Source organism: Eriocheir sinensis, chromosome 1 (genome assembly GCF_024679095.1).
Source record: "Eriocheir sinensis breed Jianghai 21 chromosome 1, ASM2467909v1, whole genome shotgun sequence".
NCBI classification, from domain to species: domain Eukaryota; kingdom Metazoa; phylum Arthropoda; class Malacostraca; order Decapoda; family Varunidae; genus Eriocheir; species Eriocheir sinensis.
The window spans coordinates 40452772-40466573 of NC_066509.1; the positions used below are offsets into that span (position 1 = coordinate 40452772).

Here is a 13802-nt window from a genome sequence, read left to right on the forward strand (position 1 = left end):
CCGCCTCTCATGTCAACGATTTATAAAGGCCAGTAAAAGAGATTGGTCGGAATCTAATGAGTGTTATTGAGGTTCATTTTATAGAAAGGCTAAACAACACCAGGGTTATAAAACTGCCCTCGAAAATGCCTACGTACAAGTCCTATGAAAGCCTTGTTAAATCTGAAAGGTTTAAGAACATGACCCCAAGACACACTATTGCCACCACTCTGTCCCACCTTCACCGGTGTCTCCATGAGCTCTGAAAAATGCTTCAAGATCTGGGCGAGGTTCTGGGGGGAGGCCACGTCACTGGGGTCCCTGAGGAGGCCCAGCACTCGCCACCACAGCACCACCGCCGCACCGTGCCACCACCACACATCACCGAACCCTGCTCCGATGACAGTCCTCCCTCCAGGGCATCTGATGGAGTGAAAGTCAGAAAGAGTAAGGAAAAGAATACTTGTAGGAGGAGTGGAAGGTGCTGCAGTGTGCTAGTATTTCTGAGACAAGATATAAAAGGACAAGAAGTGCTCAGCAAAATATTCAACAGGAGACTCAAAGATAAGTTCACAGAAGGAATAAGGAAACTAGGACTTGACAGAGGTTTTGACATTTCCAGGCAGAAGGAGAAGAAGGATGAAAGTAAAGACAAGAATTGCTCGGTAAAATAACACTTGGTGGAGGAGAGGAAAATACTGAATAGTTTTAATATTTCTAATGAGACAATGAAGAAGGACAAGAAAGGTAAGCATTAGTGCTTGGTAAAATTCTCCACACTCACCGATGCCGGCTGTGTTTCCGCCCAGCTCTGTCCCCATCAGCGAGTCGTTCACGGAGGGCGACTCGGAGCCTGATGATGGCAATTAAAGGGGAGGGAGTGCGCAAGTCCTCGTTTCCGTAACCTGGAAGTACAAAGTGAACGGTCAAATACGAAACAGAACTTCAACCAAGAAACAGCTAGAAAAAAAAAGAAAAAGAAAAAAGCAGGGACAAAACAGGAAGAGGAATGAATTGACAAAGTTCTGTGAGTCATCCCCAAAGGCACTCTTCCATCCATGTGATAGGGCCTCCAGGGGCGTGGGGTGTGAAGGCAGAAGAGGTGGGCAAGTGCGGTACTTAGTGCGGTAGTACCACATCACAAAAAAAGTACCGCACTACCGCAAAATTTCTGAAAATACCGCACTACCGCGGACTGCACTAAAAAATCCTGCGGTACTTTTTTGTGGTACTTTGAAAACTATCGAAGACGACATTTGCAGAGCGGCATGTTCAGTTTTTTTTTTTTTTTTTTTTTACGGTGAGTCGGACTCATCAGTCAATCGGTATCAGTCATCAGAATCAGTGATTTAATCATTCTGACTTTTCAGTTATTGTTCAAAATCAAATACTAAATAGACAGACTAAACTACTACACTGCGAGTCTTCTTTAAGAGTGTGGAGGTGGAATTTTACGGTGAGGGCTTGGTGGATTATACAGAGCAGGAAAGGAATAGCACTGCACAAGTGGGGGCACTAGTGGAGGGGCATCAGGGGATGCTAGTGGGTGGATGTGGTAATAAACCTCTTAAAAATAGGTGGAATGATTTGGACTGATGATAAAAAAAAAAACAATACGCAGGTAATCAACGACATGGCAGCTGATTGGGTGGATGAACATTGGGCGGATTATTGTTATTATTATAATGGAGGTACAGAAGAGGAAGCTGTTGGGTGAACGTGGACCTCAGGAATGGCTGGAGTGAGTTAGGCTGGTTAGGTACAAGTAAACAATGCACACAGATACTGGCATTAAAACAGATCCTGACCCTGAAAACATCGCTCCCGAGCCTCAACACAGACTCACAGCCTTAACTTAACCACAGTGCACGACACTCACCGTCACCTGAACGACAAGTGTCTCCGCTGCCTCCACACCGTCCCCACAGCCTTCACACGCCGGGTTCCCTCCTTGACTGACAACTGTTCTCCTCCTCTCCTCCCTCTTGCGCACCCCTTCCCCTCCCCCTTCCTTTAGGACCGGTTATTTCCCCTTACTCCTTCTCCTTTATTTTTTCTTTTTAACTTCATAACTATCAGTACTTCCTCCTCCCGCTATCTCTCCTCCCACTCCCTCTCCATAATATCCCAATAACCCCTTTTCCCTCGCCTTCTCCAACTACGTAACTATCACTTCACCTCTTCCTCCTCCTTCGACCTTGATTCCTAATTACCTCCTCCCCCTCCCCCTTGTTCCTTAGTTCCCTCCCTCTCCTCCTTAACACTTGCTGCTCCTCCAACTACATAACTCTCCATACCTAACCATCATTTCACTACTCCTTCCTCTTCCTCCTAGTTTCATTACCTTCCCCTCCTCCTCCTCCTGTTCCTCCTTCCTAATAATTTAATAACTCTCCTCAACATTCTCAGACGTCAAATTCTCTTTGCAAATTAGCGTTGACAAGCGCTAAGTCGCTCCTCTGGCCAGAGAAGTGAAGGGGAAATCAAAACTGTAGCGGTGATAGGGATTAAGACGCCAGGCTGCGAACGGACCAATTGTTTTCCCGCGCTGTGCTTGTATGGGCTATAAACGACCCCCGCAGAGGTGGACAGGAAGTGTCAGGGATCTCGGGGTGCAGGCAACAGTCCGGCTACAGCTGCATCTTCTGGTGGATAAGAGGAGGTGGGAGATAGTGTTACAGCATTGTAAAAGAGGAACAGGAGGAGGTAATGAAATTAGGTGGAGGAGGAGGAGGAGGTAGTGAAGTGATAGTTCTGTATATTGAGAATAAGGAGAAGCGAGAGTGGAGAGTTAAAAGGCATCGTGAGAGGAACAGGAACAGGAGGAGGAAGAGGAGGTGGAGGAGGAGGAGGAGGAGGCGATAAAGAAACGAGGACGAAGAAGAAATGCTAGCACGCTGGTTTTGTTTTCCCGCCTAGCTAATCAGTGACAGCCTCGCGGTGATGGGAGGTCAGGCAAACGAACACCAATTTAAATGTAAGCAAGCCACGTCGCCTGTAACTGGAATGTGTCTGAGGTCATTTTGATTTCACGCAGTTGTTTTGGAGTGAAATTGCATAAAAAATCAAACTCGTCCTGCGATCAAGTTTCTATTATCGGCACTGAACTGTTTGTCCTGCCTAACGTCACGATGTATTATGTAGTGCTGTAATCGTTGATTTTGAACGGCAAACACACACACACACACACACTCTCTCTCTCTCTCTCTCTCTCTCTCTCTCTCTCTCTCTCTCTCTCTCTCTCTCTCTCTCTCTCTCTCTCTCTCTCTCTTATTCTTTCATTCGTTGCCATATTTGTTAGTTTATTTGAGTGTATCTTCATATAATCTTTTCCACCCTACGCAGACCTCCTCCTCCCTCCCTCCCTCTTTCTCCTCCACCACCTCTCTGGTTCCCTTGTTCTACTCTCCCTCACTATTTTCCTTCCTTTCTTCCATCTTTCCAGTCTCCTCCTTCATTTCCCTTTCCTTCTCCTTCTCCCTCTTTCCTCTTCTTCCCCATCTCCCTCACACCTTTCCTTTTCTTCCTAATTTTATATCGTTTCATCCTCATTGACTCTCATTCCTTCGGTCTCTCATCTCCCTCTTCCTCCCTCCCACTCTCCCTCGTCCATGGTTGGGTTTAGATGCCTGAATGTCAAATAATAGAAAAAAAATAAATTGTGTTCGCAGAGAGAGAGAGAGAGAGAGAGAGAGAGAGAGAGAGAATGTACCGATTACTTTTTCTTTTTTATGTTACGTTTATGTTTATTTTTTCAGTATAGGCTATAACTGTAATTCTTATTTTAGTTCATACCTTTTTCGTTCATAAATCATATTCAAAACACACACACACACACACACACACACACACACACACACACACACACACACACGTTCGGACTGTGGAGTTATTTTAAAGCAAAAAAACGGGAAAAAATTCTTTGAGGCAAAAAAGGGCATGAAAAAGGAAAATTATAAAAATGAATATAACAGAGGAGAAAAGTAAATAAGAGAAAACAGAAAAGGGAAAAGTGAGAAATTAATATAAAACCAAGACACTGGAAAACAATAAGGGAAAATGATATAAAAAAGGATATTGATAAAATTAATATAAAACAAACGCAATGAGCGGCAAGAAGGGAAATGAGAATAGTACAAGACAGTAGACCGCTAAGAGAACAAATTACTCATAATGACACAATCTAAGGCTATTAAAAGATATTCGGATACTGTATTTCTGCTATTGCGGTGGGTTTGTTATGATTTTTGAGGCTTTTAAAATACAAAGATCCAAGCGGCTGGGGAGGAGGAAGAGGAAGAAGAGGAAAGAGAGGAAGATTGAGATGGAAACGGAGAAGGAAATAAGGGGATGAGGAAGAAAGAGAAGAAGAAGAAAGAGATTGAAACAGATGAAAAGAGGAGGAGGAGGGAGATGGAAACGGAGATGGGAAGAGGAGAAGAAGAAGATGCAAACGTAGATGGAAGATGAAGCGCCCGACAGGAATATGCAGTAAATAAAAGCGAGAGAAAGACGAGCAGCGTGAGAGATGGAGGAGACGGCAGCGATGAAGGGTGGAGCGAGGAGAGAATGGGAGAGGAAGGCCACGAGGGACAGACAAGCCAGAGGGAGTCACAGGAGCGAGGAGAGGATGGGAGAGGAAGGACACGAGGGACACACAAGCCAGAGGGAGTCACGGGAGCGAGGAGAGGATGGGAGAGGAAGGACACGAGGGACAGACAAGCCAGAGGGAGTCAAAGGAGCAAGGAGAGGATGGGAGAGGAAGGACACGAGGGACAGACAAGCCAGAGGGAGTCACAGGAGCGAGGAGAGGATGGGAGAGGAAGGACACGAGGGACAGACAAGCCAGAGGGAGTCACAGGAGCGAGGAGAGGATGGGAGAGGAAGGACAGACAAGCCAGAGGGAGTCACAGGAGCGAGGAGAGGATGGGAGAGGAAGGACACGAGGGACAGACAAGCCAGAGGGAGTCACAGGAGCGAGGAGAGGATGGGAGAGGAAGGACACGAGGGACAGACAAGCCAGAGGGAGTCACAGGAGCGAGGAGAGGATGGGAGAGGAAGGACAGACAAGCCAGAGGGAGTCACAGGAGCGAGGAGAGGATGGGAGAGGAAGGACAGACAAGCCAGAGGGAGTCACGGGAGCGAGGAGAGGATGGGAGAGGAAGAACACACAAGCCAGAGGGAGTCACAGGAGCGAGGAGAGGATGGGAGAGGAAGAACACACAAGCCAGAGGGAGTCACAGGAGCGAGGAGAGGATGGGAGAGGAAGAACACACAAGCCAGAGGGAGTCACAGGAGCGAGGAGAGGATGGGAGAGGAAGAACACACAAGCCAGAGGGAGTCACAGGAGCGAGGAGAGGATGGGAGAGGAAGAACACACAAGCCAGAGGGAGTCACAGGAACGAGGAGAGGATGGGAGAGGAAGAACACACAAGCCAGAGGGAGTCACAGGAGCGAGGAGAAGATGGGAGAGGAAGAACACACAAGCCAGAGGGAGTCACGGGAGCGAGGAGAGGATGGGAGAGGAAGGACACGAGGGACAGACAAGCAAGAGAGAGTCACAGGAGCGAGGAGAGGATGGGAGAGGAAGAACACACAAGCCAGAGGGAGTCACAGGAGCGAGGAGAAGATGGGAGAGGAAGGACACACAAGCCAGAGGGAGTCACAGGAGCGAGGAGAGGATGGGAGAGTAAGGACAGACAAGCCAGAGGGAGTCACGGGAGCGAGGAGAGGATGGGAGAGGAAGGACAGACAAGCCAGAGGGAGTCACAGGAGCGAGGAGAGGATGGGACAGGAAGGACACACAAGCCAGAGGGAGTCACAGGAGCGAGGAGAGAATGGGAGAGGAAGGACAGACAAGCCAGAGGGAGTCACAGGAGCGAGGAGAAGATGGGAGAGGAAGGACACACAAGCCAGAGGGAGTCACAGGAGCGAGGAGAGGATGGGAGAGGAAGGACAGACAAGCCAGAGGGAGTCACAGGAGCGAGGAGAGGATGGGAGAGGAAGGACACACAAGCCAGAGGGAGTCACAGGAGCGAGGAGAGGATGGGAGAGGAAGAACACACAAGCCAGAGGGAGTCACAGGAGCGAGGAGAGGATGGGAGAGGAAGGACAGACAAGCCAGAGGGAGTCACAGGAGCGAGGAGAGGATGGGAGAGGAAGGACACGAAGGACACACAAGCCAGAGGGAGTCACGGGAGCGAGGAGAGGATGGGACACGAAGGACACACAAGCCAGAGGGAGTCACGGGAGCGAGGAGAGGATGGGACAGGAAGGACACACAAGCCAGAGGGAGTCACGGGAGCGAGGAGAGGATGGGACAAGAAGGACACACAAGCCAGAGGGAGTCACAGGAGCGAGGAGAGGATGGGACAGGAAGGACAGACAAGCCAGAGGGAGTCACAGGAGCGAGGAGAGGATGGGAGAGGAAGGACAGACAAGCCAGAGGGAGTCACAGGAGCGAGGAGAGGATGGGAGAGGAAGGACAGACAAGCCAGAGGGAGTCACGGGAGCGAGGAGAGGATGGGAGAGGAAGGACAGACAAGCCAGAGGGAGTCACAGGAGCGAGGAGAGGATGGGAGAGGAAGGACAGACAAGCCAGAGGGAGTCACGGGAGCGAGGAGAGGAGGAAGATGGGAGGCGAACGACGACGAAGATGGAAGGGAAACAAAAAGAAAAAGAAAAAACTCCTCAATATTAGTAAATGAAAAAAAACGAGGCAAGAAAATATTAAAGACATAGACAATTGGGATGAAAACAAGGAGGAAAATAGAAATAAATGTGTAAGTATAAAGATGAAAAACAAGAAAAATACACTAAAAGACGTATAAGAGATGAAATAAAATACAAATGAATGAGAACAAGGAAATGGAAGAAGACAAAAAGAGAAAGAAATAAGCCTCCAACGAAATACCCCCCCCCAAAAAAAAGGAGATACAATGACAAAGAAGATAAAAGAAAGGAGGAAGAAAACACGCACGTCACAAAACATTTTAAACACACACAAGACAAATAAATCTAAGATGAATGGAAGGACTGCATGGACGAAGAAAGTGATGATGAAGAATTAATGAACCAATGAAAGTAGAACACGAAAAATTATGAAATTCGCTTCCCCAGACAGCAGCAGAGCGAGTGAGCCTCACCCAAGACTCCACCCTGGCAGAGGTGGTGGCAAAATTCCCACCTCCTCGATAAACTCCTGGTAAACTGACGACATCCTCTGACGGGCTCACCAGCCCGTACCCTACCCTAGGAGGACAAATCAACAACATCTCTCGTCACTTATGCGATATTTTTTTTTATCATCGAAGTAAAATATGCAAGGATTTTTTTTGGCAAAATCTCCATACATTCTCACGCACCAAAACAGAAAAATAACTGTTTACGTGCATGGCCAGAAAAAAAAAAACTATTATGAAGAAAATACTCCTGACCAAAAATCCAAAAATCAAGAAATCACAAAACAAAAAGAGCGGCTAATCACACTGACGTGATTTCTTGATGTATAAATAAAAACCCACACTGGCAGACGATAGTTATATTTTTTTACCAAACAGTTTCGGTGGACACTGCCACCATCTCCAGTGGTGTAAAGGAAGAGTATAAGTAGTTACAATGGTTTACAATTCTCCTTATATACACAACGGAACGAGTAGCCTACCTAAGTATGGGAGGGGCTGGACAGAGAGGGAAGGGTGCGTTCGTCAGGTCTGGGGGAGGGAAGTGAGGTCACGGCCCCGCCCCAACGCTACGGCGTTGGGGCGTAGGATTAGGGATTAGCAAAAAATAATCTAACTGTCAAACAGGAAAAAAAATAAAAACCGACCCATCTTGTCCTTATCACGTTTTTAGTTTTTGTTTTTATTTATCAAGTTGGAGGAACTGGCGGTCGAGCTGATTTTTAATGAATCAATCTTACTGCACTGGACGCTGAAGGATGTAGTTTATTCCATTCTCGCCCTTAACTAACTTGTTTACACTTACTATAACGAATGTTGTGTGCCATTATTTCTCGTCTGAATGTGTCATCAATCAAAAACAATTTGGATTTGGGTTTTGGTCCACATTAGTAAAGCCAGTGAGTATTTTGGAGCACACATTTTGTCGCACACCTAATTTAGCAATGTGCATTGCCTAGTCGGGAGACCAACACTGTATCGCATATTTTAAATGGGGTCTGACCAAGCTATTGTAAGTATTACATCTTCATTTGTAACAAAGAAAAGTTTATCTTCATGAAGACAAGCATTTTATTCATTTCGTTGCATCAATGCATTGGTTTGAAAATTTGAGGTTTGACAATTTTGACACCCAGGCCCTCGGCACACTGAACGCTTTTGAGTTCAACGCCACGCTTTCATAATCAAACTATTTTTTGTACCAATTGGAAAACCTGACACTTATCTACATTAAGTAAATGGAGAACCTGACATTTCATGCAATCTTCTTGGAGGCTGTGTCTTCATCAGTGACGGCATAATTACCAGTCTTTGTGTCATCAAATTTACTACAAAGATTACCGAGTCTAACGTCAACGTCATTGATATAACTGGCCAAGAACCGAGCCCTGAGGGACACCACTAGTGACGGGCATCCACTCTGAGTTAAATCAATCTATAGTCACTCTATGCTGTCTGTTGTTCAACCAACATCCAGTCCATTGGCATACTTTACCGTCAATACCTAGCTGCTTTTTAAATTAAGTAATTTATGGTGTGGAACTTATCAAATGCTTTCTGAAAATCAAGATAGAATATGTCCAGTGACTTGGTTACTTTATAAGCTGAGAAAGAGGTCTTCATAAAAGGTTAAATAGGTTCAACGAACATGATCTCTTGTTACGGAAGCCATATTGAGAATCCTTAATAAATGAGTGGCTTTCATGGTAACTCACAATTTTGTCTAATTTGCTCTCGAGTAACTTACCTACTAGTGAAGTCAGACTAATGGACCAATAATTCTTAAAAATCGGTGTTACGCAATCCATTTTCCAGTCAGAGGGGACGAGGTCTTGTCGCAAGGACATGTTGTGGCCAGGCTGCCAATTCAGGGTTTGTAAAGTCTTCGTAGTCGCTGCCCGATTCTGTAAGGAAAATGGCGTTATATTTGAATTACTGTAGCCTATTCTCCTTTCATGTTAAGCCCTGATAAGGCTACATTAATAAAGGTTATATTAATTAAGCGATGCATGGTGCACATTACTAAGAATTTGACATGCTGTACAAAGAAATTATAAATTTTTCTATAGATTGACGCCTGAAATACACTGCACAGTGTAATGTATTTCTTAACATTGACTAAAAATTGGTAAATGACTAAAAATTGGTAAATAAGCATTTGAAATTCACACTGCTTATTATTGGGTACTGAGCAAGACTTGAGCTCCTGGGCTATATCAGAGAACAGCTTTAGCAGACGCTTGTGCTTGTGGCAGTCAGCATGTCCAGGCTGGGCTGGGCTTGTTAAACTGTCCTGGAAGTCAATAAAAGGGTTAATAGGTGTGTGGTGTATAGAATGGTGGATGGAGGTGGAAGACAGGAAATACCCGACACCTGAAAGCAGAACGACGAGTGTCGGAGAACAACTGGAAGGCCGTGGGTGACAGGTAACTGTCTTACAATAGGCTGGAATGAACTGAAATGGCACCAAATGGCTGGGTGGAAGATGGACTGAATGGAGGTGGAAGTTGAGGTGGACATTGTGGATTATACGGAGCAAAAGACCACACAACAAAAGTTAAAAGTACACATTTCATGAATGCTAAAATGATAAGAACCGATTGTGTATTCACAATCCACATACTATTTTTGGCCAGATTACTATAGCATTTACACTATTTAGAATTATAACTATCAATTAATACCCATAGAAATGCACTTTTTTTGCCAGTATTGCTAAGCTCCTTAAACTAAATTTATAAATATCAACTAAATACTCATTGATATCCATTTACTGATTTTAGCCAACATTTCTATAGCTTTTTTCTTTTACCAACTGATTGATTTCAATCTTAATACTCAGAAATTACTTTACACAAAACATTAAAAAAAAAATGAAGGTTTAAGATACTTCTAGGACTGATTGGAGAAAAAGCAGAACAAATTCACCCAAACGTGTCAAATGAAAATAAAAAAATAAAAACTCACAAACTTGGGGAGTCTGTGGACTTGACAAGGCAGCTCAGGGACCCAGGATTGATCTCAATCTTAATAATCAGAAATTACTTTACACAAAACATTAAAAAAAAGAAAATGAAGGTTTAAGATACTTCTAGGACTGACTGGAGAAAAAGCAGAACAAATTCACCTTGTCAAGTCTGTGGACTTGACAAGGCAGCTCACGGACCAGGAGCAGGGCAACCCTCGAGTCTTACGGGGGGGCGTCACGGGGCTGGAGGAGACTGATAGAAGTGGGCTGGGCTGGAGGAGACTGGTAGATGTGGGCTGGGCTGGAGGAGACTGGTAGATGTGGGCTGGGCTGGAGGAGACTGGTAGATGTGGGCTGGGCTGGAGGAGACTGGTAGATGTGGGCTGGGCTGGAGGAGACTGGTAGATGTGGGCTGGGCTGGAGGAGAATGGTAGAAGTGGGCTGGGCTGGAGGAGAATGGTAGAAGTGGGCTGGGCTGGAGGAGACTGGTACATGTGTGCTGGGCTGGAGGAGACTGGTAGAAGTGGGTTGGGCTGGAGGAGACTGGTAGAAGTGGGCTGGGCTGGAGGAGACTGGTAGAAGTGGGCTGGGCTGGAGGAGACTGGTAGGAGTGGGCTGGGCTGGAGGAGACTGGTAGGAGTGGGCTGGGCTGGAGGAGACTGGTACATGTGGTCTGGGCTGGAGGAGACTGGTACATGTGGTCTGGGCTGGAGGAGACTGGTAGAAGTGGGCTGGGCTGGAGGAGACTGGTAGAAGTGGGCTGCAGGGGCTCTAGGAGGTGGAAGAGACTGGGTGGAGACGCGGCTGGGCTGGACGTGGAGGCCGTGTTGTGCTGGCCTCCTCCTGATTGAACCTTTCGCCAGTCATGGCATTCAGGAGTGTTTTCATCAGTATGTACACGAGTGTGTCTGTAGAGTTTTTTCTTTTCAGTGAACCTTTTGCCATACTCATGGCATTCATAAGGTCTTTCGCCAGTGTGTGAAAGGGTGTGTCTCTTGAGGTTACTCTTCTTACTGAACCTTTTGCCACACTCATGGCATTCATGAGGTCTTTCACCAGTGTGTAAAAGGGTGTGGTGGTTGAAGTTACCCTTTGTAGTGAACCTTTTTCCACACTCATGGCATTCATGAGGTCTTACACCAGTGTGTAAAAGGGTATGTTCGTTGAGGATACTCTTCGTACGGAACCTTTTGCCACACCGATGGCATTCATGAGGTCTTTCACCAGTGTGTAAAAGGGTGTGTTCGTTGAAGATACTCTTCGTACGGAACCTTTTGCCACACTCATGGCATTCATGAAGTCTTTCACCAATGTGTGAAAGGGTGTGTCTGTTGAGATGACTCATGGAACTGAATCGTTTGCCACACTCATGGCATTCATGAGGTCTTTCACCAGTGTGTGAAAAAGTGTGTTGGTTGAGTAGACTTTTGTAACGGAAGCTTTTATCACAGTGATGGCATTCATGAGGTCCTCTACCAGAGGGTGTGGGTGCAGTTGTTGAGGTCAGCCTTCCCAAGGAGTCTTTCCCCACACTCTGGGCACTCATGGTTCCCTTCACCAGTGTGTGCAAGGCAGTGTCTGGTGAACTTGCTCTCAGTCTCAAATCTTGTCACACTCTTGACTCAATCTTTTCCTTTCCATTGTGGCCGAGATGCCAGCAGCATGGTGGTGGTGGTTCTCTTGATCCTCACAGCATTGACAGCCTGCTGCTGCTGGTCCTGCCCGGCCATGAAGCCTCCAGGGCACCAGTGCTTTTGCTGCGAGGCGCTGGCAGGTCTTGCAGGAGGCTCCGGCCGTGGCCCAGGGCCAGCGATGCACCGGGGAGTCCTGAAGGCAGAGGCTGTGAGGACAGTGCCGAGCACAGCACCAGCCTCAGGCCCTCACTCCAGCAGCAGCACTAGCCTGGACGTGGAGACAGGTTTGTGCTGTGCTGGCCTCCACATGTTAACCTGATCTGGAAAGATATAAAATGGTCAAGAAATGGGTGGCTGGATCAGTTGGAGAGTTGGTCAAATTGTAATAAAGCAATGGGAAAATATTGTCAAGGAATGGGTGGCTGGAGCAGGTGGAGAAGTGCAGTCAGTGTAATATGGCATATGGAAAAATATATGCAAGGCAAGGTAAGTGAAAACAAGTAAACTGTAATGTAACATTGAATATTAACAATAGGGGAGTGGCACATCAAGGGTGGAATGGATGGACGTGAAGACTGAAGGGAAAGGTGGAAGGTTATACTGCACTAGGAGGAAAAGGATTGCAGAAAACAGGTGGAGGAGTTTAAGGAAAGACCGCGAGTGGAAAGGAGGTTTGAGCGACTAATAGGCTTTAATGAATTTTTGGTCAGGAGAAATTTTAAGTGGAATGGGTGGATATGAGGTGTGGAGGTGGAATATTAAGGCGAGGGCTCGGTGGATTATAGAAAGCAGGAAATAAATGGCACTGCACTAGTGGAGGAACATCAGAGGATGCTAGTGGGTGGATGTGGAGGTGTAAGGCAAGATGTGGACCAGGTGGGGAGCAGGGGAGGAATGCCATGGCTAGCAGACAAACTACTGCCAAGGTGGATGAGCAATAAGTGGAAAAGCAAGAGTGGAGGGATGGAAGGGGATGCTAGTGGTTGGATGTGGAAATAAGCCTCTTAAAAATAGGTGGAATGATCTGGATTGGTAAAACAATAAAATATACGGAAGTAATTAACGCCATGGCGGCTGATTGGGTGGATGGGCATTAGACGGAAACGTGCTATTATAATGGAGGTACAGAAGAGGAGGCTGTTGGGTGGACGTGGACCTCATGAACGGATGGAGTGAGTTAGGCTGGTTAGGTACAAGTAAACAATGCACACAGATATTAGCCTTAAAACAGATCCTGACCCTGAAAACATCGCTCCCGAGCCTCAACACAGATTCACAGCCTTAACTTAACCACAGTGCACGACACTCACCGTCACCTGAACGACAAGTGTCTCCGCTGCCTCCACACCGTCCCCACAGCCTTCACACGCCGGGTTCCCTCCTTGACTGACAACTGTTCTCCTCCTCTCCTTCCTTTTGCCCTCCCCCTCCCCTCACCCTTCCTCTAGGATTGGTTATTACCTCCCCCTCTCCTCCTCCATTTCTTTTCTTCTTCAACTACGTAACTATCACTACTTCCTCCTCCCGCTCCCATAATACCCTAATATCTCTCTCTCCTTTTCCAACTACGTAACTATCACTTCACCTCTTCCTCCTCCCTGTTTCCTAATTACCTCCTGCTATCGCTCCTCATCCTCTTCCAACTACATAACTATCAAGTCACCTCTTCCTCCTCCATGTTCCTCAGGTACCTCCCACTCTCCTCCTTAATACTTGGTGCTCCTCAAACTAAACAAATATCACTTCACTACTTCATTTTCCTTCCTTTCTTCCTCCATGTTTCTTCATTACCTCCTCGTCCTCCTGTTCCTCCTTCATAATAACTTCATAACACTGCTTGCCATTCTCACACTACACAACTATCACAACCTCCTCCTCCTGTTCAGCGCCAACCATCGGAGCCGCAGAAAAGGGCCAAAAGGGGTCAGTAAGGGAGGAGAGAGACCGGCACTGTGCCTGTATGGCTGTGGACGAGCCCTGCAGAGGTGGACATGGCCAAGGGGAGTGTGTCAGGGCAGGGCTCGAGGGGTGTAGGCAACA

The 13802-nt window shown here is 46.7% G+C and overlaps 2 protein-coding genes across 12 annotated transcripts in view; both read right to left on the bottom strand.

Annotated features, from left to right (window-relative positions):
• LOC126996792 (ral GTPase-activating protein subunit alpha-2-like) overlaps window positions 1–13802 on the bottom strand; it is a 52372-nt gene that overhangs the window by 24679 nt on the left and 13891 nt on the right. For 2 of the 11 annotated variants that reach the window (XM_050857677.1, XM_050857667.1), the window contains exons 2-3: window positions 764–884; window positions 219–391 (exon numbers count right to left, since the gene is read on the bottom strand). In XM_050857677.1, the coding sequence (XP_050713634.1) occupies window positions 219–391; window positions 764–800 (210 nt within the window). In that variant the 5' untranslated portion in view covers window positions 801–884. Of the gene's footprint in view, window positions 1–218; window positions 403–763; window positions 885–1858; window positions 1981–8907; window positions 9065–10354; window positions 10497–13072; window positions 13152–13802 lie in introns of those variants that run through there. The other 9 variants (XM_050857657.1, XR_007751636.1, XR_007751637.1 and 6 more) reach the window with 9 other exon arrangements.
• Window positions 9077–10796, bottom strand: LOC126996838 (uncharacterized). The gene is made up of 2 exons (XM_050857714.1): window positions 10288–10796; window positions 9077–9453 (listed from the first exon to the last, which is right to left on the bottom strand). The coding sequence occupies exons 1-2, from the start codon at window positions 10794–10796 to the stop codon at window positions 9444–9446; spliced, it is 519 nt and encodes a 172-aa protein (XP_050713671.1). The 3' UTR covers window positions 9077–9443.